This window comes from Pristiophorus japonicus, chromosome 1, assembly GCF_044704955.1.
Source record: "Pristiophorus japonicus isolate sPriJap1 chromosome 1, sPriJap1.hap1, whole genome shotgun sequence".
Lineage (NCBI taxonomy): Eukaryota > Metazoa > Chordata > Chondrichthyes > Pristiophoridae > Pristiophorus > Pristiophorus japonicus.
The window spans coordinates 318,944,026-318,967,328 of NC_091977.1; the positions used below are offsets into that span (position 1 = coordinate 318,944,026).

General features: G+C 41.2%; 1 protein-coding gene across 4 annotated transcripts in view; it reads left to right on the forward strand.

Annotated features, from left to right (window-relative positions):
* The window catches only part of LOC139272308 (myelin basic protein-like), a 271,092-nt gene extending 256,024 nt beyond the window's left edge, over positions 1-15,068 (forward strand). For all 4 annotated transcript variants that reach the window (XM_070888585.1, XM_070888583.1, XM_070888584.1 and 1 more), the window contains 4 exons: positions 2,287-2,394; positions 3,709-3,741; positions 8,507-8,617; positions 13,315-15,068. In XM_070888585.1, the coding sequence (XP_070744686.1) occupies positions 2,287-2,394; positions 3,709-3,741; positions 8,507-8,617; positions 13,315-13,350 (288 nt within the window). In that variant the 3' untranslated portion in view covers positions 13,351-15,068. The remainder of the gene's footprint in view (positions 1-2,286; positions 2,395-3,708; positions 3,742-8,506; positions 8,618-13,314) is intronic.
* Positions 15,069-23,303: the final 8,235 nt, after the last annotated feature.

Genomic DNA, 23,303 nt, shown 5'->3' on the forward strand with positions numbered 1-23,303 from the left:
TGTGTTTGCATGGCAGTAGTGCTGTATATTTGCCACAGCATTAGGATGTTAGTGTTATCTGAGAATACTATTCCAGCTATACAATATTTTTTGCTTTCATTTTAAAGACATTAACCTCAGTTTTTTTAAATTATTTGACAAAACATGCAAGGACCCCAATCAGAGCAAAATGGCTTATTGTAAAGAACCAGTGTATGTTTTATTTTTCCTCTTCTCACTAGTTCTGTCCTCAAGTCTCCCCTCCCTCTTCTCCTGGGTGTGCTCAGTCCTTGCTGGAATGCATGGGCATTTGATGTCCGAGTACCTTGTTCCAGTGGCAATTCTTCATGTGTGTGGGCCTTGTTGGTGAGCATTGGAACACCATTCAACTGGGGGGGGCTAGGGTGGTGAAGAGAGTGGACCCAATCTTGTCCTTATTTGACACATTTTTAGCAAGGGTTGCCTGATGGGGATCAGGGCGGAAACACAGCCACTAGTGAATCGGCAGGCCCGCTTTTACACTCACAAATGGGCGAGGTGTGAAACAGGCAGCTGCTTCACTGCCTCCCATTTTATCCGCCTGCCGATAAAACTTCAAATGACCCACGACGACTTTTCGCTCTCTCTCTTTCCCACGGCAGCTGTTGATCATTCTGCCATTTCCATTTACACCCTATCTAGACCCATCTTTCGTTTCTTAACTTGTCCCATTACCATCTCCTTTTGCCTTGCACCATCATCCCGTTTGTCTCTTAATCTCTTCTTCCACCTTATCACAGACCTTCCCTTTTGTTCTTTTCTCCCCTCCCCCCATTTCCCTTCCCCTACACTTGCTTAAAAACCTGTTACATCTCTAACTTTTCCAGTTCTGACGAAGGGTCATCGACCTGCAATGAGACATTTAGCAAGACTTGTTTTTTCTCCTTAACAAATTTAAAATGTAATTCATGTGTTGTCAAGTCAAATCAGAATGTGCGGAGGATCTGTGAATGGTAGAAGGTAGCTTCATGCCTTTGATTCCTATCTTGGCGAGTTTCTGATCTCAGCCTTGTCCTTGGGCACATGCTGAGCGGAAACAAGACATTTCCCCCACAGTGAAGGAGGGACAATTATAGAGAAGATTGTCGCTGGTTATGAAGTATACATTAGCAAAATCCAGGGAGATGATTATCTGTGGCACCTTCTCAGCTGGAGAAAGAGACATACATAAACTGGAATTATTGGAAGAAGGCCCATGTGTACTTTCTTACTGAGGTCCCCAATAAACCTAACACTATTCCATCTAATGGAAGGCAACAGCATTATTATCAGATTAGCGATCACTGATTGTGTCCACCGAGCTGGCAATAAAATGTTTGGAGTGAACATTGATGCCACTGTGTTAGCCAATGAGTTGGAGGCAGGGCAGAATGATGGCATACAGCAGTCTATAATCCAGGGTGGTTGACCGGGGCATTACCCAATCATCTCCATTATGGCCAGGAATGGTAGTGCTCTATTCCGTTTAATAACTTCTCAATCCAATTCATGAAGCAAACATCCCAGGAACGGGTAGATCTATTTAAACTGACCACAATTTGCAATATTATGCAGTCCTTCATATTAGGAAACCGAGTGATCTAGCTGGACAGTCATCCTGCAATGATTTATACAATATAGAACATTTTTATATTCATTCTTTTTTTTTCTACAAGCCTCTCAGTGATTGAAGGAAGGCAATGTTCAGACTGGTGTTGGTTGTGACTGGCAATCTGTAAAACAGATTTTACTACATGACCCTCGCGACCAGAAGCTGAACTGCTTGTATCCACAGCATGCATGTGATGTACAGTCTTTCTCACTTCAGACTGCGAACCACATCTCCTGTACAATCTCTGCTCCATGCCCTAAGCATTGCATGAAAAGATGTTTCTCAATTTGAAAAGCCATTGAAGTAGCGCATTGATAAACATTCATTTATTTTAGATTTTTAAAACCATACTGAAATGGCGACCCACGTAACCTACTCCCAGATCAACACTTATCAATAGTGTCATTCTTTGCTACAAACAATGGGCAAGCATGATTGACAAGTGAAATGAGAAATACTTTTAATATGAAATACTTCTTATAACCACTGTAAAAGGTGAATTTTGCCTAAAATTGACGGCAAGCTGTTTAAACAAAGTCATATGCCAGATGTGAGGTGAGTGATTAGCATTATTGAATGCTGCTTAATTTTTTAAAAATCAGCATTCAAAGTGTATTAGATTTATTTTCAAATGATCTATAGAATCTCCATGCTAAAATAGAATGTATGTCTTTCAGGAACCTGCAACCAGGAGTGTGTTAATGGCCCCGACCACACACAAGGCCCATCAAGGAGCAAGGAGACAAACTGATGATAGTGCTGTTGTCCACTTCTTTAAGAACATGGTGAGTAACTGTTGCTGTTTCCGGCATGTGGTACTAATCTTCAAGGCACATGTTCCAACCTTTGCTAAAGGTAAATTATATTTCAACGGGAGGGATAGCAGCGTTGGAATGGTTTATTTCTCACATTTTATCCAATGGTTAGGACCAATCTCGGGTCAAATGCAAGATGCAGGTCGCAAGATACTTATGGATAAGGAAAGTCATTTAGCCCATCTTAGTCCGTCCATCCAGAATGGCTCCCATTGCTGCACCTAATTGTTTTCAGTCTAATTCCAGAGTTTCCTCCCCATCACTCTGCTCAGAAGTCAATTCCAAGTGGTGATCCCTTTCCAATGAAGCAGAACTTCTTGATAACAACAACAAAAAAACATTTATATAGCACTTTTAACATAGTAAAACATCCCAAGGCACTTTACAGGAGCATTATCAGACAAAATTTGACACCGAGCTACATAAAGAGATATTAGGGCAGGTGACCAGAAGCTTAGTCAAAGAGGTAGGATTTAAGGAGCATCTTAAAGGAGGAGAAGGAGGTGGAGAGGTTTAGGAGGGAATTCCAGAGCTTAGAGCCCAGGCAGCTGAAATATCAGTCCTAAAATTATCTTTTACTAGTTTGAAATGTCTTTCCTTGACCTATTCCCATAGTTTAATTTAAAGTAGTATTCCGGATTAACCTCCATACCGTGTACCTCTTCTCAGATGCCTCTTTTTCAGGCTGAAAAACCCAAGTCTCTTGTCTTTTCTCATAGCTTGTGAGAATGACATCGGGGGTGAATCTTAAGCCTCCTCTCCCCTCACACGGCGGAAATTGGGTTGGGGGTTCAGTTAAAACGGACCAGGGGACTTAGCCACTGGCTTTCTGCACAGACCTGGCTGACTGCAATTTAAAGTTTCCTTTTGGGCTTAAAAAGTTAATATTACAAACGCAGAGCCCCGGTGTGGAACTTTGCCCATCGGGGGAATTATAGTGAGCATGCTCTCCCTCCGAGCAAGGCTCCCTGTTGCGAGTGCGCGTCCTTAAAATCAGTCGCTACATCTGATCAATGACACTCTAGAAATAGACCTCACCAGAAAAGCGCTCAATTTTAATCCTTTATGCTGAGTTGTGGTAAAGTGGGACCATTTTGTTGAAACGTTGGATGTAACGGGAAAAATTTTCTTGGGCCACAGCACGTAATGACGTTTTAAACCCATTTATGAAGAGCAGATTCATAATTTGTTGCATATAACACACAGAGGAAACTTTATCCCTATGTGAATGCATCATGCTTATCTCAATTCTGACTCCGTTTTTGTCCTATTGCTTCTTTTCAGATGTCACCAAAGAGAGCCCCAGTACAACAAAAGGTAAATGATCTGTTAATTACACTGTGACTAGACCTGGACATTGTGACAGACAGTGTGCGGGGGGGGGGGGGGGGGGGAACACTCATAAGCTTAACAATATCTTTCCTTTAAAATAAATGTTAAGCAAAGAAAGAACTTGTGTTTATTTGGCATCTTTCACCACCTAAGGATGTCCCAGCGTACTTTACAGCCAATTAAATACTCTTTTTTGAAATGTAGGGAAATGCAGCAGCCACTTTGCGCACAGCAACAGACAATGAGATAAATGACTAGGTATTTTTTTTAATGATGTAGGCTGGGGGGAAAATGTTTTACAGGCCACTGAGAGAATTCCCCTGCTCTTTTTCGATTAGTGCCACGTGATTTTGTTTTTACGTCCACCTGAGAGGGGAAAAGGGGCCTTGGCTTACCATCTCACCTGACAATGCAGCACTTCCTCGGTACAGCCCTGGAGTGTCAGCCTAGATTGTGTGATCAAGTCTCTGGAGTGAGACTATGAACCCACAACCTTCTGACTCAGAGGAGAGAGTGCTACCCACTGAGCCAAGACTGACCTAGTTCTTATTCAATTGGATTGTTTCATAAAATAGAACTGCTATTTTAAATGTTTTTTTAATAAAGAAAAGCAATGGTAGAATAAAGAAAAGCAATGGTAGAAATCTGGCAGACACTCAGCATTAAATGTTAGGATTCTCGCATTCAAATATTGAGTAGAAATCTTAGTTAACCTTGATTGTAAACTGTATCCTCATATTTTTCTGAGCCACATCATGCCTTTTTGTCTCCAATTGTATTTGGTGATTGTCATGGCTCCTTTTCTCATCACTACTACAGGCTAGGTCCGGAGCAAGTAGAGCTATCACTAAATTTATTTGGGTAAGGTGCAAGATCTGTATTTTTTGCCACAACTATTATGGTCACAATGGCTAACAATAAATCATCATCTCAAGTGCACTTGCACCATTACTGTTAGATGTTTCAATTCATTTCATCATCCAACGTCTCTGATGATGTTTCTCATTGTAAACTCCATCCCCATACTTACCTAACTCCATAGGCAGGAGCTGGGAGTTGCTTGACCCAGTGGAAAATGAGTTAAGATGCTTGCTTTGTATTACTATGGTCATGAGTTCAAGCTCCCTCCCTCCGCCCCCCCCACCCCCCCTGCCCCCATTGAAATCCAACATCAGATTTGTAATGGATAACTGCTTGGATATCTGATGGGGGAGCCCCAGCTTAGAGGGGAAAAAATCCTGCTAATCTCTTTGCAGTAAGTGCATGTAGTGGTTATTATGTGATAAGATAATATTGGCCCTGGAGGATCCTAGCTTATTTGGCCATAATCCCATGATGGACTTCTTTATGGAGGTGAGCAATTCGGATGCTTGGAAGCATCCAACAGAACAAGCTGAGGACAGCAGATAAATAATACGAGTAAGCGTTGCAATTGTATGGTTTTTGTTCAAATGTGAATGAAAATACTGATTTAAAGTTATGCTGCGCTGTGTGCTGGGCGCATCAGCCAAAAACAATGAGCAAAATCAAATCAATCAATTGAGGGGAAGCTAGATCAACACATGAGGGAAAAAAGAATAGAAGGTTAAACTAATAGATGAAGAAGATGGGAGGAGGACCATGTGGAGCATAAGCACTGCACGGGCCAGTTGGGCCAAATGGCCTGTTTCTGTGCTGTACATTTTATGTAACTCTATGTAAAGTAGCTGGTTCATTGTTGTTGTAATAGGCTCCTCATTATTGCTAAGTAGATCACATCATCAAGGTTCTGCTTCTGCACTTATTTAGTTAGCCTCATACTTTTAATTGTATAAAAATGTTTCCACCAGGTTAAAATCATGCAGGTAAAATGTTAGTCGCAATAAAGCATGCAAGAAGACACAAAGGCACAACAAGCAAGGGCTGTTCTAGCACAGACTCTTTACAGTCACAGTCTCGAACAAGGAACACCTGCCCTTGGCTCCTTAATGTTACTGATGATGATAAAAGTCTACGGGTCGATCTTGACCTTTGGGTGAATGACCAGTGGAGAAAGCGTTGGTCGGCCTTCCATTCCGCTAGTGAAGAGCCCACCCACCCCTCGATTTTGAGGCCCCGACCCATCTGGCGGGCGAACTGTGAGCCGCCAAACAAGGCAGCTGGCTGGATTGAGGCCTCGAAATCAGGCTGGGGCAGCCTCAAGCAAAGTAAGTTGCAAAAGGGGGATTATTTTATTGGTGGGAGGGGAATCGTGGAGCGAGGGAGGGAGAACACTGCTGCAAGAATCTCTCTTTAAATATCTTCATCTGTTTCGTTATTCAGTTGTCCATGTGCGTTCCAGATGGTATGAGACTGGATTGTAAATCATTTCCTTTCTGCCATCGCATTTCAATGCATATCATAGCTCCCTGAAGAACTCAGCAATTCATTTCATTGCTTCTTTGCCATTCACTGACTCATGAGTGTGTAAGAGGTTCCAAATGCAATACTGACAGTGCAGCTTAGAGTACAGCAATTAACTGCGACTTGAGTTAGAACTAAAGTGCAGGGAAAACGATGCCATCAAGCTGCACATTTCTGTCTTGTCTTTGGCTGGACCTGTAACCAGGGATGGCCATTCGGTGTAGGATGAGAGAACCATAGTCCACAGAGAGGGAGAGATAGAGACAGACAGAGATAGAAAGAGACACAGACTGAGCATTCTCAGTTGTTATCTTGGTCAATGTCAATGTTAGTTGCCAACAAGGTGAGGTTCAACAGTGGTATCCACTTCTTTGTTGGAAAGAGTTTCATTGATGGTCATTCAGCTTACATTGAGTTATAGCAAGGTTTATGGAGGCTAATCAGTTAACCTCATCATCACATATTCAAACTAATAGTACTTAAAACATTTATTTTTTAAATCTTACATAATCGATACCCACACATCACGGTGCATGAATAATGAATGATACTGTTGCTAATGTTTAATGTGATTGCACTTTTTGAAGTTATAAGAAATAAAAAATTATTTTTTATTTTAGTTATAAATGCTTTAGTGACTCTGAACATTCAAAGTACAATTCAGACACTCTTAAATATTTGCTTTAAATTGCCTCTTGATCTACTTATAATGCCACAAACCATCACCACTCCAGGTATCCGCATGCTCTTTCAGGTACACTGGGGGGGGGGCTAATCTTTGACATCTCCATCAATTACAAAAGTGGCTTTCAGCTTTCTGTACAAATATTTGATCAGTTTTCTAATGAAAGGGGAGTTTTGGTTGGCAAGCCCAAATCACCTAAAGCAACATGAGGAAGGGTAAGTCTATAGGGCTGTTTATAGCAATACTGTGTAAATATTACATTATTTCAAGCCTTCCGAAATAGCAATATTGAAAAGATCACAATTCATTGCCACTGCTAAAAGTAGCTCATATCGTTCCATTATTAATGTTGTACTTGCTAACCTCTCCATCCATCCAAAGCACAACAGTAATATTCCTTTCTCTTGTTTTCTCCTCGCTCTGAGAGGGCATGCTGGAGACCTACTTCTAAGCCTCTGCTACTCCTCTATCTGCTTGCCAGGATATGCCTGAGAATGAACCAATATGATTGGCATTCCAATTTTCCCTTGCTCCCTGTGAAGGAAAGTCTGGCCTTGCTCAGTGCCTCCTGTGGCAGTAACATCACCTCACTGTGTGGATAATTGTGTGTGCAAGGCTCTCATCCAACCACTCCCGGGCACAATGCATTGGCAAGCCAATATGATGCCCCACTGTGCCAGCCCCTCTTATTGGTTTATTATACAGTATTCTTCTCTAATACATATCCATACTTCTATAATGAGGCTGTCTTTAATGACTGGAAATGGTGACTTAATAAAGGTATAATTCACAGCAATCGTTCTCAAAACCAGATATCTGTTATCCAAATGCGTACAAATCAATGTTTACAAAATTATCTTCTGAACATATGAAATTGAAGGGCAGGAAAAGACCAGCTGGTTCATCAAGCCTGCCCCACACCATGATGGCTGGAGCATTTCACCACCACCCCCCTCAACCCACCCCAACCCCACAGCCAAATAATCTGCTGGGAGAGGCAAAAAAGCCCAGGGCCAATAATGGAAAAAATACCCTGGAAAATTCCTCTCCGACCCCCTCAGGTGATCAAAACCAGTCCAGGAGATCACACGGACCAAGTGTTATCTATAAAGACACTAAGCTTCTATATGATGCGATCTCTGCCCTCGTCAGGAACCCGGCCAGCAGTAGAGACTTAAAGGCAATGGAGAATCAGCACCCACCACACCAGCCGGCAATGTAATCCAGAGGTTCACTACTCTCTGGGAAAAGAAGAACTGCCTAAAATCCAGTCTATTCCCACTCTTACACAGTTTAAACTCGTGTTCCCTGGTCCTCCCCAATCTGTTAAGCTGAAAGGAGTAAGATTGTAAGAAACTACTTTAAATAGTTTTAATTTTTAATTTTAAAAATGTGTAATGACTTACATGGTATTATAGGTATTTATATGGAAAACAATAACTTGCACTGCAATAACCAAATGAGCTAAACCTCATAATAACTAGCATCAGATGTAAGCATTGACACCCCTGACTCATGTGCATATTGCAGAGTGCTTACAAAGTAATTCTGGCCAACTCAAAGAAAAACCATTAACGATTTTAACCTTTATCTGCCAATAATATCTTAAAGCAACCAACTTCTGTGAATGAATTAAAGACTTTATGGTTCCATGTTTAATATACTTTTTTGGTTTGTTTAAAGGGTACCGATGGACAAAGACCACATTATGGGGCATCTGGTTCTTCTAAGTCAAAAGAGGCTTTTAGAGGACGAAAAGATGGGTCAGGCACCCTCTCATCTTTTTTCAAAATGGTAATGAATTTTAAAAAAATTCTCACACAACAAGCATTAATGTAGCAAGAAAATAGTTGTACCACAAACACCTAAACATCCAGGTTTAATTTCTGGACTTTGAGTTAAGTGATCTCAGTCAGGGAGGCAGCAGCTTGCTACAGGTGACCTCCACACCCATAGGATTATGCCGGGGTAAAACCGGCCAGGGTTCTCCTGTTTGTTACCTAGCAACTCCTGCAGCTGGGATGTCACCAGTGTGAAATAACCAGTAACCATCAACAACTTGCACCTTTAACGTAGTGAAACGTCCCAAGATGTTTCACATGAGCAATTGTCAGACAAAATTTAACACCGAGCCACATAAGGCGATATTAGGACATGTGACCAAAAACTTGGACAAAGAGGTAGAAAAATGATGACCGTTGCTTTTACGAGATTAAATCTTGGTTAGTCTACTGCTGCCATGTAGTCCAGAATAGACATTTGGTGCTACAACAAACTGTGTGGATTCCATTAAATGTTTAAACAATAGGAGATCTAAAACTGCAGTTGACCTCCGTGAGATTGGTATCATTTAGATGCTCCACTGTCAGGGAACAAGTTTCTCCAGGTTATTTTAAAACGTTTTCTTCAATGAAATGGCTTAGGGTAAAATAGGAAGAGAAAACCTCAATCGATTTCTGCCCACAATTTGCCAGGAGCTTGAGTTCTGGAACTCAGCTGGGTCATGGGAGATACCAGCGGAGGCTAGGAACTTCCCAACGAAAGGGTGGGAAAATTAGAAGGAAATCAGTAGGGCGCACTCTTGTAAGCTTCCTTATAACTGGTTATGAAGCAGAATCGGTAAAAGCTTAGTTACAAAAAGCAAATTGTTTTGCCACCTTCTTCATCATGGGCTGCTGTATCATGTGTGGGACAGCATAACTAAAGAATGAAAGAACAAATAGGGGACAAGACACCGTGGGTTAGTCCAGTGCCCATTCAGTGGGTCTAATACATAAATGAGGTTTGATCTTTCAAACAATAATACTACAAACTGCTTTTTCAACCTTCCATTTTGAATGTCAGTGACTGGACTGACCATTGCCATAACTGGACAAAGCTAAAGATGTAAAATAAAGATTGTCATTTCACCTGGAAATGTATAACGATTCCAGCACAATGTTTTTCTGAGTTTTATTTTTGATTCTTATCAAGTCTATGATATGACTCATAGTTGCCTCTCCTCCCTCCACTGACCACGTTCAGACACTTGAACACAATGGTAATGTAAAGTTAGCCGTTCAGTTTTGATCCCCTGTCATTCAACATGCATGATTCACTTATCTTGTTTTATAGATGCTCTGCATAACGAGAGAGTCCTGTTCCCCTTTGTTTTGTTTGTTTAGATAGTATTTAAGAAGCCAGAGTTATGCAAATCCTAAATATCTTCATTTAAATGTTCATTCAAATAATTAACCAGAAGGATTCTGTGTGACATCATTGTAGAATGGATTGAGAAATGGTTTAGGGAATAGCAGTGGCTGATGCTGAAACATACTGATCAGTATAATTAAATTAGTTTATCTGTTCTCAACCCTCCACTAAGTAAACGTCATCTCCTTCCCATTATCCCTGGAAAACTAACATTTTACCTGTCTCCGTCTGTGCTGAATGTGTGCTTCCCTTTGGCTGAGAGATACAATGCCAAAACTGGATCTGCAATCCCCCAATCTCAACTGGTCACTGGAGGACGCACAAGGCCAAGTAGTTAAGAGAACAGAATGAGAGTTAGAGACAGGAGGGGATAAATGATGAAATGCATTTACATTTGAGAATATTCTGTCTAAATCCTGTTTTCTGGTCTAGCTGAGTAGATCAGGCAACAGTCAGGTGCCATTATTGCTCTCAATGTCTCAGGGGCAGGGAGCAAAGGAAAAACATCCGATTTCCTACTCCTGATCATTACCAAAGTTCCCCATAGGAAGTGCCTGTGTGCGGAATCAGATAGAGCTCTGTTAAAGGTGCTGTATAAATGCAAGTTGCTGTTATTGATGATGAAGGCATCATCTTTGGCTCAGCCAAGCACTGCAGTCAACAGTTCTTCCAAATAGGGGGTCTGACGCTGAGGTTGCTGTGAGTCAGCCAAGCGCGCCTCAGGATAAATCAGTTGTGAGCGCTGGCAGCTTCGGAAAATAATGAAGCAAGCAAAATTGGCAAGTGACAAGAAGCAGGTCAAACGGTGCCACAGGAAGCAGCCAGCCTTATGATGAAAGATTGCAGAGAATAATGTCAGAAGGAATGCTAGAGACAGGGTGAGGTGTTGGGCAGGAGAAGCTTGTTTGAAGGATTCTTTAAAAGGCCGATAAATTGATTTCTTTGTCTGAAGCAAAATGTTAGCTGCTAGTTTGGAAATTGTGTTTGCAGATGATTTGGTAAGGGCAATGGGCTAGCGAATCATCTCACAGCCTGGGAGACACCTGGGATTGGAACTCCATTTCAACTGATATTTCACAGTTGAACATCTTCCAAATGGTCTCAGCTGGGTTGTCTGAGAAACAGGTGTGGAATAAGTGTTCACGCCTGAACGCTGCTATATATCTAGTCTCAATAGGGTGGTGAATCTTTGGAATTATCTACCCCGGAGGGCTGTAGAGGCTCAGTCGTTGAGTGGATTCAAGACGGAGATTGATAAATTTTCAGGCACTAAGGAAATCAAGGGATATGGGGATAGGAGGGGAGAGTGGAGTTGATGTCGAAGATCAGCCATGATCTTATTGAATGGTGGAGCAAGCTCGCGGGGCAATATGGCCTACTCCTGTTCCTATTTCCGATGGTCTTATGTTCTAAGTGTACAGCATAGAGGTTGCTAGGCACCTTTCTGCAAGATTACACAAATTGAAGGAATACTTTTAATGGGTATATATATGACTTTTTTGATTCAAGTAATCCCATTTACCCACTCATGTTACTTCCAGTGAAGCTATCTATGTTGAGCTCTGACCATGTTTTTCGAAGCATTTGATTCTTTGTCCCTTGACTTTGAGCCAATGCCTCCAATTGTAGGCAATCTAAATGCTAATTTTCTCATTTAAAGTGCATTATTTAAATGCAAATATAAAGTTTTCAAAATAAATGTGTATGCTTATGTTTGTCTTCGCCTTTGTTAAGGGAGATGACAATACAGCTTAATATATCAGTGAGTTGTTTTATGTTTCATTTCTATCACTTCTATTGAAGGTCATGGATGATTTAAATGTCAATTTGTTTTATGTATTGCTGTCAAATGGATACAAAGAGATGAAATTTGTTTTAATGGCATGTTCGGTCTAAAATGCAGATTGTCAATAATTTAAGTCGATAGTTTAACAGACACAAACAACAAAGAGGGACATTTAAGAGTCAAAGGGTGGTAATTTTGACTTTGTGCGATAGTGTAGAATGGGTGCTAGCGAATCAGCAGCCCGTGTTACATCTCTCCCCATTTTTTTCCCCATTGAAGTCAATAGAAAACCAGGGGCAATGTAGCTTCTAATTTGCTACTGCCCATTTTATACAGTGGGACAAAATCAGCATTAGCCCCAAGAGTTCCTTTCACTAACAGATACCAATGTGAGATGAGTTGTGTTCTATCTAATATATGGGGTAAGAATTCCCCTGGTAGGCACTGCTAAATTGTCGGGGGTCCTTTTTTATTTATACCATGGCACTTCGCGGGCTTTAGTTCAATATTGCAGTGAGGCTCTCGAACTCATTTCCGACCTGAATTGTTAAATTGGTTTGCCCTAGTCGGGGTCCGTGATGCACAAGCTTCGACTGGTATTTCTGGATCCTGAACAACCCAACCAGCGGTCCTTAAATGTGACCACTAGGGGCCACTCAAAATAGGATCCAAAACTTCCAGGAACATGGATTTGTAGCGTTGAAAGGAGCAGGAGCGCTCCTGACGACTCCACCCAACTGCAGGGCCGCTGTCGGACTTACCTGTGGGCCCTATGTCGGGGGAGGGGGTTCTGATTGGCACCCACAGCTTGCCTGAATTATTATGATGAAAGAAGAAAGACTTGCCATTTATATAGCGCCTTTCACGACCACTGGACGTCTCAAAGTGCTTTACAGCCAATGAAGTACCTTTTGGAGTGTCATCACTGTTGTAATGTAAAATATGCAGCAGCCAATTGCACACAGCAAGCTTCCACAAACACCAATGTGATAATGACCAGATAATCTGTTTTAGTGATGTTGATTGAAGGATAAATATTGGCCAGGACACAGGGGAGAACTCCCCTGCTCTTCAAAATAGTGTCATGACATCTTTTTTGTTCACCTGAGAGAGCAGATGGGGCCTCAGTTTAACGTTTCATCCAAAAGACGGCATCACCAACAGTGCAGCACTCCCTCAGCACTGTACTGGAGTGTCAACGTAGATTTATGTGCTCAAGTCCCTGGAATGGGACTCTGAACCCACAACCTTCTGACTCAGAGGCCAGGGTGCTACCCACTGAGCCACAACTGATACTAAGGCATGAGGATGGATTTAGTTCGGGTTGGGGTGCTAACAAATTTAAGCCCCAATGTCTCAAGTGTCGACCCTTTGTCAAAGGCGTTGACTGACCTGCAGAGTGTTTCCAGCATTTCCTGTTACTGTCATTGTTTATGTTACTGACTGTCTGCTGCTTATTAATTGGACATGTATCTTGATTGAAATATTTTGCCCTTATTTTTGTTCCGAACAGGGGAAAAAAGGTGAAGGTTCACCTGCTAGACGTTAAATCCACATCAACGAGTGCAGCAGAAAGGAATGCTTCAAAAATGAAAAAGATCTTCGCTCGGTGTTATATATTAACAGTCTTATCACTTCAAAAATTAACTAGCATTTACTCCGCCCCTCAAAAAATGACTGGCATACAAATATGATCCATTACTGATCAGGCTTATAGCCTGCTGCTCTTAATACAAAGTTGCTTAGTTTAAATTATCTGTTAACTTGATTTTTTTTAAGCAAAAACACCTTTTTATTTAAATTTCTTAATTTGAACCACTGGATAACATGATGAAAAAGTGATTTTGAATTAACAGGAGTAGACTGTATGAGTTGTATGTTAAATGGAATGTTTTTATTACTTACACTTGCCTCCATTGTTAAGTTATTATAATGGTCTTAAACACTTGAGATGTGAAGTGCCAATATTCTTAAAATTTTCTTTTCAGTGGCCTTTTCTATGCATATAGAAATAAGGAACCTAATGTTTTACAATGAAGTTTATTGCATCTTAACACAGACATGGCTATTTTCCACTACATCTATTAGCAGAGATTACTGTCAAAGAATATTAAGACATTTGCTAATGTTGTACTAAACATATTAGCACAGTGTTTAAAAAAAAAAAGAAAAGTTGTCTGGCTGTTGCTATGCAGATCAATAAACTCCATTTTGAACACACATTCCATTGGTTGCTTGCGCCCAAAGAAACTGTTCAATAGCACGGTGTGTATTAAAGCCGCAGAAACATTCTCCACACACATGTAAACCTTATGGTGGTGTAATGAAGATAAGCAGCATTACGTGCTGTAAAGCTGTGAACACCAAGGGTATTATACTAACCTGAATTTCATGAAAAGGTTACCAGTAAAAGCTATAACCTGAAACTAATGCTAACTCTCAGCACTGAACGATTGTTTGATGAACTAAATGTCCATAGGTATGGGCATCGACCCTTCCTATGCGAGTGCTCTTTTGAATTGCACTGATCTTGTAACTGAAATAATATTTTATTACCTTTATACTTACACATTTATATCCCATATTGTTTTCTCTGTCCTCTCAAAAGTAACAGTAGCTACTAGTACATAAAATGGCAACTTTGCACTCACTAGAACCCCGAGTGGTCAATTTTCACATCTCTTGCATGCGATAACTGGCATTCACATCCCCAAACATGTCACAAGGGTGAATGCCTCTGCACTTGTGATCAATGCTAATGCACCATGCACACGTACCAAGAATACAACACTAAAGAAACCCCCCACAAATATTTTAATAATCCTGATAGAATAATGTTAGTATTCTTCTCGTGGTGCCAGACATTTTCTACTGGAGACGCAGAACAAATGCAAAACCCCTTCCCTCAGTACTGAATCCTGCTGCTACTGTTGCTTTCAATTAGAAATGTTTCTTCTGTCATCTGTGATGTAGTATCCAGCGAATGACATGAAACGTGCTCCAGCCACCATCTGCTCTTCTCACATTCTCTAATCGGTTCTGCCGAAAAAGCACGAGCAGTTGGATGTGGAGAGTCATTAACACCGTTGGTTTTCCAATATATTGCCAGTTTATGTATGGTAACATGCTTATAGAGAATACATACTAGGAAAAGCTGAATGAACATGTGTGACCAAATGTTGTTTCTGAATGTATATGTAAAAAAAATAATGCACCTAAATACTCCGTGTTTGTCCCTGTTAAAATAAAGTTACAATTATAATTCAACTGCAAAGATCATTAAGGTCAGTTATTTTGTATGTGTGATGAAAAGACAAGCTCTACAAATCCTAGAGGGAGAAAGGGGAAGGGGTTCACAGGGATGGAAATAAGAACATGCAGGACATGTTTAAAAAAAGTGACCAGAGGGTCAAAGAGACCTAGAAAAGAGTATTGCTGCAGATGCAATGCATAATAGTAAGAACTTTCAGTACTACAAAAGTAAAAGAGGTGAGAACCATAAAAAATATAAACAGGCTTGAGAGATGATGAGCGCAAGGTGGTAAATATTCTGCGTGATTACTTTCTCCAAATACTCAGAAGCTAAAAGGTCTCAATTTTCATGGAAAGATGGTACTTAACCTCAGAGTGATAAAATTTTGAGAGACTATACAATCATGAAGATACTGGAGAGATACTAGCATAGAATCTTACTGCACAGAATAAGGCCATTTGGCCCATCGTGCCCATGCTGGCTCTTTGAAAGAGCTATCCAATTAGCCCCACTCCCCTGCTCTTTCCCCCTAGTCCTGCAAATTTTTCCTTTTCAAATCCGTAGATTGACATCAAGTCAAGTCAATATGTGCCCAAATTTCAAGAATGCAATAAAACAGGCTTATCCAATAGTCTTTCTTTCATTCCATGTAAAATAATGAAATCAATTATCAGGAGTAAACTTGAGAGTATTCAAGGGGAGGATCTTGCCTAATAAACCTCCTCAACATCGAAAAGGAATTGACAATCCAAGTGAACTGTGGAAAGCCCTACAAGATGATATAACAAGACTTCATGTGAAAAGGCTTTAGTTGAGCTGTGGAGAATGGAAATATTGTTGAGTACCCAGGGATCAGTGTACCACTATAGTTTCTAATTTACATCAGTGATAGGATTTGGAAGTTCAAGGCAAATCAGATACATTAAGGTGATAGTAAACTAGATGGGGCAGTGGAATTGGAGGAGGAACTTCAGAGATTACAGAATCAGTTGGACAAAATATGGTACAATAATATTAGATGAAATTTAATGTAGATATGTGTAAAATACTGCACACAAGATGGAAAAATGGTGACTATTATCCATGAATAGTGTTGAAATATCCAAGGATGAATGTGAAAGAGACCTAGAAATCCTTGTAGATTTGACACGCGACATGTCCAACCAATGTAGAGCAGCAATCAGAGACGAGGGAGACATTCTGCTGCTAGATTTAGTGCTGAGATGAACTTTTAGGTTAATCAGCAGTGTCAGAGATACAGGTATAACAAAAAAACTGTTGAAAATTGGGTTTTAATACTTGATAAAAGGCATCAGAGAGCCAACCATATAGAGGTATACAAGATAGTAAATGATACAGAAAAATTTATTTAAAGTAAATTGCAAGGCTAAGACACGGAAACATAGTTTATAACTAGCAAAAGGGAAATTTAGGACTGATCTCAGGAAGTTCTTCATGCAAAGAGTGATCAATACATGAAATGGACTAAAGGATAGAGCACTGAAGGTGGAACCCTTAGAATTCATTACTGGGTGTTACAATGGAGTGACTTTAGGATCTCTTTAAGACCAGTTAGTTCGACATCGATAGTGGGGAAAATGTTGGAATCAATTATTAAAGATGAAATAGCAGAGCATTTGGAAAGCAGTGACAGGATCGGTCCAAGTCAGCGTGGATTTATGAAAGGGAAATCATGCTTGACAAATCTGCTAGAATTCTTTGAGGATGTAACTAGTAGAGTGGACAAGGGAGAACCAGTGGATGTGGTGTATTTGGACTTTCAAAAGGCTTTTGACAAGGTCCCACACAAGAGATTAGTGTGCAAAATTAAGGCACATGGTATTGGGGGTAATGTATTGACGTGGATAGAGAACTGGTTGGCAGACAGGAAGCAAAGAGTAGGAGTAAACGGGTCCTTTTCAGAATGGCAGGCAGTGACTAGTGGGGTGCCGCACGGTTCAGTGCTCGTACCCCAGCTATTTACAATATATATTAATGATTTAGATGAAGGAATTGAATGTAATATCTCCAAGTTTGCAGATGACACTAAGCTGGGTGGCAGTATGAGCTGTGAGGAGGATGCTAAGAGGCTGCAGGGTGACTTGGACAGGTTAGGTGAGTGGGCAAATGCATGGCAGATGCAGTATAAATGTAGATAAATGTGAGGTTATCCACTTTGGTGGCAAAAACAGGAAGGCAGAATATTATCTGAATGGTGACAGATTAGGAAAAGGGGAGATGCAACGAGACCTGGGTGTCATGGTACATCAGTCATTGAAAGTTGGCATGCAGGTACAGCAGGCGGTGAAGAAGGCAAATGGCATGTAGGCCTTCATAGCGAGAGGAATTGAGTATAGGAGCAGGGAGGTCTTACTGCAGTTGTACAGGGCCTTGGTGAGGATACACCTTGAATATTGTGTACAGTTTTGATCTCCTAATCTGAGGAAGGACATTCTTGCTATTGAGGGAGTGCAGCGAAGGTTCACCAGATGGCGGGGATGGCAGGTCTGACATATGAAGAAAGAGTGGATCGAGTAGGCTTATATATTCACTGGAATTTAGAAGGATGAGGGGGGATCTCATAGAAACGTATAAAATTCTGACAGGATTGGACAAGTTAGATACAGGAAGAATGTTCCTGATGTTGGGGAAGTCCAGAACCAGGGGTCACAGTCTAAGGATAAGGGGTAAGCCATTTAGGACCGAGATGAGGAGGAACTTCTTCACTCAGAATTGTGAACCTGTGGAATTCTCTACCACAGAAAGTTGTTGAGGCCAGTTCGTTAGATATATTCAAAAGGGAGTTAGATGTGACCCTTATGGCTAATGGGATCAAGGGGTATGGAGAGAAAGCAGGAATGGGGTACTGAAATTGCATGATCAGCCATGATCATATTGAATGGTGGTGTAGGCTCGAAGGGCTGAATGGCCTACTCCTGCACCTATTTTCTATGTTTCTATGCTGGAAATCCCAAGGAAACTAATATTGAATCAGGGACAGTAATGAAGAAAATAATGGCACTAAAGAGTGACAAATCCCCAGGACCAGATAGTTTCCATTCCAGGGTTTTAAAGGAAGTAGGTGAGCACATTGCAGATGCCCTAACTATAATCTTCCAAAGTTCTTTCGATTCAGGAACCGTTCCATTAGATTGGAAAATTGTGCAAGACACTGCACTATTTAAGAATGGTGAGAGAGGGAAACACAAGAACACAAGAAGGATTAGGACATTTGACCCCTCAAGCCTGCTCCACCATTTAATAAGATCATGGCTGATCTGATCATGGACTCAGCTCCACTTCCCTGCCCGCTCCCCATAACGCTTTATTCCCTTATCGCTCAAAAATCTGTCTATCTCCGCCTTAAATATATTCAATGACCCAGCCTCCACAGATTTACAACCCTCAGAGAAAAAATTCCTCATCTCAGTTTTAAATGGGTGGCCCCTTATTTTGAGATTATGCCCCCTAATTTTAGTTTCCCCTATGAGTGGAAATATACTCTCTGCATCCTATCTTGTCCAGCCCTCTCATTATCTTATATGTTTCGATAAGATCATCTCTCATTCTTCTGAACTCCGATGAGTATAGACCCAACCTATATTCATAAGTCAATTCCCTCATCTCCGGAATCAACTGAGTGAACCTTCTTTGAACAGCCTCCAATGCAAGTATATCCTTTCTTAAATACGGAGACCAAAACTGCATGCAGTACTCCAGGTGTGGCCTCACCAATACCTTGTAGCAGGACTTCTCTGCTTTTATACTCTATCCCCCTTGCAATAAAGGCCAACATTCCATTTGCCTTCTTGATTACTTGCTGTACCTGCATATTAACTTTTTGTGCTTCATACACAAGGACCCCCAGGTCCCTCTGTACTGAACCACTTTGCAATTTTTCTCCATTTAAATTATAATCTGCTTTGCTATTTTTTTCTGCCAAAGTGGATAACCTCAAATTTTCCAACATTATGCTCCATCTGCCAAATTTTTGCCCACTTAGCCTGTCTATATTCTCTTTGCAGATTTTTTGTGTCCTCCTCACAATTTGCTTTCCCACCCATCTTTGTGTCATCAGCAAACTTGGTTACATTACACTCGGTCCCTTCATCCAAATCATTAATATAGATTGTAAATAGTTGAGGCCCCAGCACCGATTCCTGTGGCACCCCACTAGTTACTGTTTTGCCAACTGGAAAATGATTACCCGTTTATCCTGACACTCTGTTTTCTGTTAGTTAGCTAATCGTCAACCAATGCTAATATATTACCCCAACCCCATTAACTTTTATCTTGTGCAGTAACTTTTTATGTGGCACCTTATCAAATGCCTTCTGGAAATCCAAATTCACCACATCCACTGGTTCCCCCTTATCCACCCGACTCATTACATCCTCAAAAAACATCTTGAGGTGCTGGGGCCTCAACTATTTACAATCTATATTAATGATTTGAATGAAGGGACTGATTGTAATGTAACCAAGTTTGCTGATGATACAAAGATGGGTGGGAAAGCAAATTGAGAGGAGGACACAAAAAATCTGCAAAGGGAATATAGACAGGCTGAGTGGGCAAAAATTTGGCAGGTGGAGCATAATGTTGGAAAATTTGGCAAACATGATTTCCCTTTCATAAAACCATGCTGACTCTTGTTTGATTGAATTATGCTTTTCCAAATGTCCTGCTACTGTTTCCTTAATAATGGACTCCAGCATTTTCCCAATGACAGATGTGGATTTTAGATGTTATACAGGGTCTATAGTTTCCTGCTTTCTGTCTCCCTCCTTTTTTAAATAGTGACGTTACATTTGCGGTTTTTCAATCCGCTGGGACCTCCCCAGAATCCAGGGAATTTTGGTAGATTACAACCAATGCATCCACTATTTCCGCAGCCACTTCTATAGGACCCTAAGATGCAAGCCATCAGGTCCAGGGTACTTGTCCGCCTTTAGTCCCATTATTTTACTGAGTACTCATCATATCATCATCATCATCATCATCATAGGCAGTCCCTCGGAGTTGAGGAAGACTTGCTTCCACTCTTAGAATGAGTCCTTGGGTGGCTGAACAGTCCAATATGGGAGCCACAGTCGTTGAGAGGAAGGGAGGGTGGGACAGGTTTGCCGCACGTTCTTTCCACTGCCTGCTATTGTTTTCTACATGCACTCACCGATGAGACTCGAGGCGCTCAGCGCCCTCCCAAATGCAATTCCTCTGCTTAGGGCGGTCTTTGGTCAGGGTCTCCCAGGTGTCGGTGGGGATGTTGCACTTTATCAGGGAGACTTTGAGGGTGTTCTTGTAATGTTTCCTCTGTCCACCTTTGGCTAGTTTGCCATGAAGGAGCGAGTAGAGCGCTTGCTTGCTTTGGGAGTCTCGTGTCTGGCATGCAGACAATGTGGCCTGCCCAGCAGAGCTGATCAAGTGTGGTCAGTGATTCAATGCTGGGGATGTTGGCCTGGTCGAGGACACGAATGTTGGTGCGTCTGTCCTCCCAGAGGATTTGTAGAATCCTGCGGAGACATCATTGGTGGTATTTCTCCAGCGACTTGAAGTGTCTACTGTACATGGTCCATATCTCTGAGCCATACAGGAGGGCGGGTATTACTACAGCCCTGTAGATCATGAGCTTGGTGGTAGATTTGAGGGCCTGGTCTTTGAACACTCTTTTCCTCAGGCACTGGAGGCGGTGTTGAATCTCCTCATCGATGTCTGCTTTTGTTGATAAGAGGTTCACGAGGTATGGGAGATAGTCCACGTTGTCCAGGGCCGCGCCGTGGAGCTTGATGACTCGGGGGCAGTACTGTGCGGCGAGGACGGGCTGGTGGAGGACCTTTGTCTTACGGATGTTTAGCGTAAGGCCTAGGCTTTCGTATGCCTCAGTAAATACGTCGACTATGTCCTGGAGTTTGGGCCCTGAATGTGCGCAGGCGCAGGCATCGTCTGCGTCCTGTAATTCGACGACAGAGGTTGGGGTGGTCTTGGACCTGGCCTGAAAAATTACCGACTACTACTTCTTTAATGATAGTGATTGTATTAAGTTCCTCCCTCCCTATAGTCCCTTGATTATCCACTATTGGGATGTTTTTAGTGTCTTCTGCTGTGAAGACCGATACAAAATATTTGTTCAAAGTCTCTGCCATTTCCCTGTTCCCCATTATTAACTCCCCGGTCTCATCCTCTAGGGGACCAACATTTACTTTAACCACTCTTTTCCTTTTTATGTACCTGAAGAAAATCTCACTATGTTTTTATATTTCGTGCTAGTTTACTTTCACAATCTATCTTCCCTCTCTTTATTATTTTTTTAGTCATTCTTTGCTGGCTTTTAAAAGTTTCCCAATCCTCTGGCCTCTCACTAGTCTTGGCCACTTGTATGCCTTTGTTTTCAATTTGATACCATCCCTTATTTCCTTAGTTAGCCACGGATGGTTATCCCTTCTTTTACAGCCTTTCCTTCTCATTGGGATATATTTTTGTTGAGAGTTATGAAATATCTCCTTAAATGTCTGCCACTAATCATCAACCGTCCCCTTCTGTAATCTATTTTCCCAGTCCACTTTAACCAACTCTGCTTTCATACCTTTGTAGCCTCCTTTATTTAAGCTTAGGATACTGGTTAGAGATCCAACATTCTCACTCTCCAACTGAAGTTGAAATTCAACCATGTTACGGTCACTCATTCCAAAGATCTTTTACTCGGAGATCGCTTATTAATCCAGGGAATGATAGACCAGTTAGCCTAACATCTGTTGTTGGGAAATTGCTAGAGTGTATAATTAAGGATCTGGTGAATGAACACTTTGAAAATTTTCAGTTGATCAGAGCGAGCCATGGATTTGTGAAAGGTAGGTCATGCCTGACAAACCTGATTGCATTATTTGAGGAGGTGACTAAAGTAGTAGACAGGGGAATGTCTATGGATGTTATTTATATGGACTTCCAGAAGGCATTTGATAAATTCACAAATAAAAGCCTGTTAACTAAGGTAGAAGCCCATGGAATTGAGGGCAAATTATTGACCTAGTTAGAAAATTAGCTGAGGGGCGGGAGACAGAGAGTAGGGATAATGGATAGGTAGTCTAATTGGCAGGATATGACTAGTGGTGTCCCGCAGGGATCCATGTTGGGGCCTCAACTATTCACTGTCTTTATTAATGACTTAGATGATGGCATAGAAAGTCATATATCCAAATTTGCCGATGACACAAAGATAGGTGGCATTGTAGGTAGTGTAGATGAAAGCATAAAATTATAAAGGGATATTGATAAATTAAGTGAATGGGCAAAACTGTGGCAAATGGATTTCAATGTAGGCAAATGTGAGGTCATCCACTTTGGACCTAAAAAGGATAGAACAGGGTGCTTTCTAAATGGTGAAAAGCTAAACACAGTAGAGGTCCAAAGAAATTTGTGGTCCAGGTATCATTAAAATATCATGAACAGGTACAGAAAATAATCAAAAAGGCTAAAGGAATGCTGGCCTTTATATCTAAAGAATTAAAACACAAGGGGGTAGAAGTTATGATGTAGCTATACAAAACCCTGGTTAGACTACACCTGGTGTACTGTGAGCAATTCTGGGCACTGCATCTTAGGAGGGAAATATTGGCCTCGGAGGAAGTGCAGAATGATACCTCGGAGGGTTTACCAGAATGATAGCTGTCAAGGGTTAAATTACGAGGAGAGATTACACAAATTAGGGTTGCATCCCTAAAATTTAGAAGGTTAAAGGTGATCTGATTGAAGTTTTCAGGATAGTAAGGAAAACAGATAGGGTAGATAGAGAGAAACTATTTCCACTGGTTGGGGAGTCTAGGGCTGGGGACATAGTCAAAAAATTAGAGACAGACCTTTCAGGAGTGAAATTAGGAAACACTTCTACATACAAAGGGCGGTACAAGTTTGGAATTCTCTTCCACAGACAGCAATTGGTGCTAGATTAATTGTTCATTTTAAATCTGAGATTGATAGCTTTTTGTTAACCAAAGGCATTAAGGGATATGGGCCAAAGGTGGGTATATGGAGTTAGGTCGCAGATCTCATTGAATGGCGAAACAGGCTCGAAGGGCTGAATGGTATATTCCTGTTCCTATGTTCCTCTAGATCCATCTTTTGTTTCTTCACTTGTTCCATCAACTCTTTTGTCATTGAATTACTCCTGCCTTCCATCCTATCGCAGACTATCCACTTTGTTCTTTCCTCACCCCTTTTACTCTGGCTCTGTACTTGCTTATAAATGGTTAAATCTC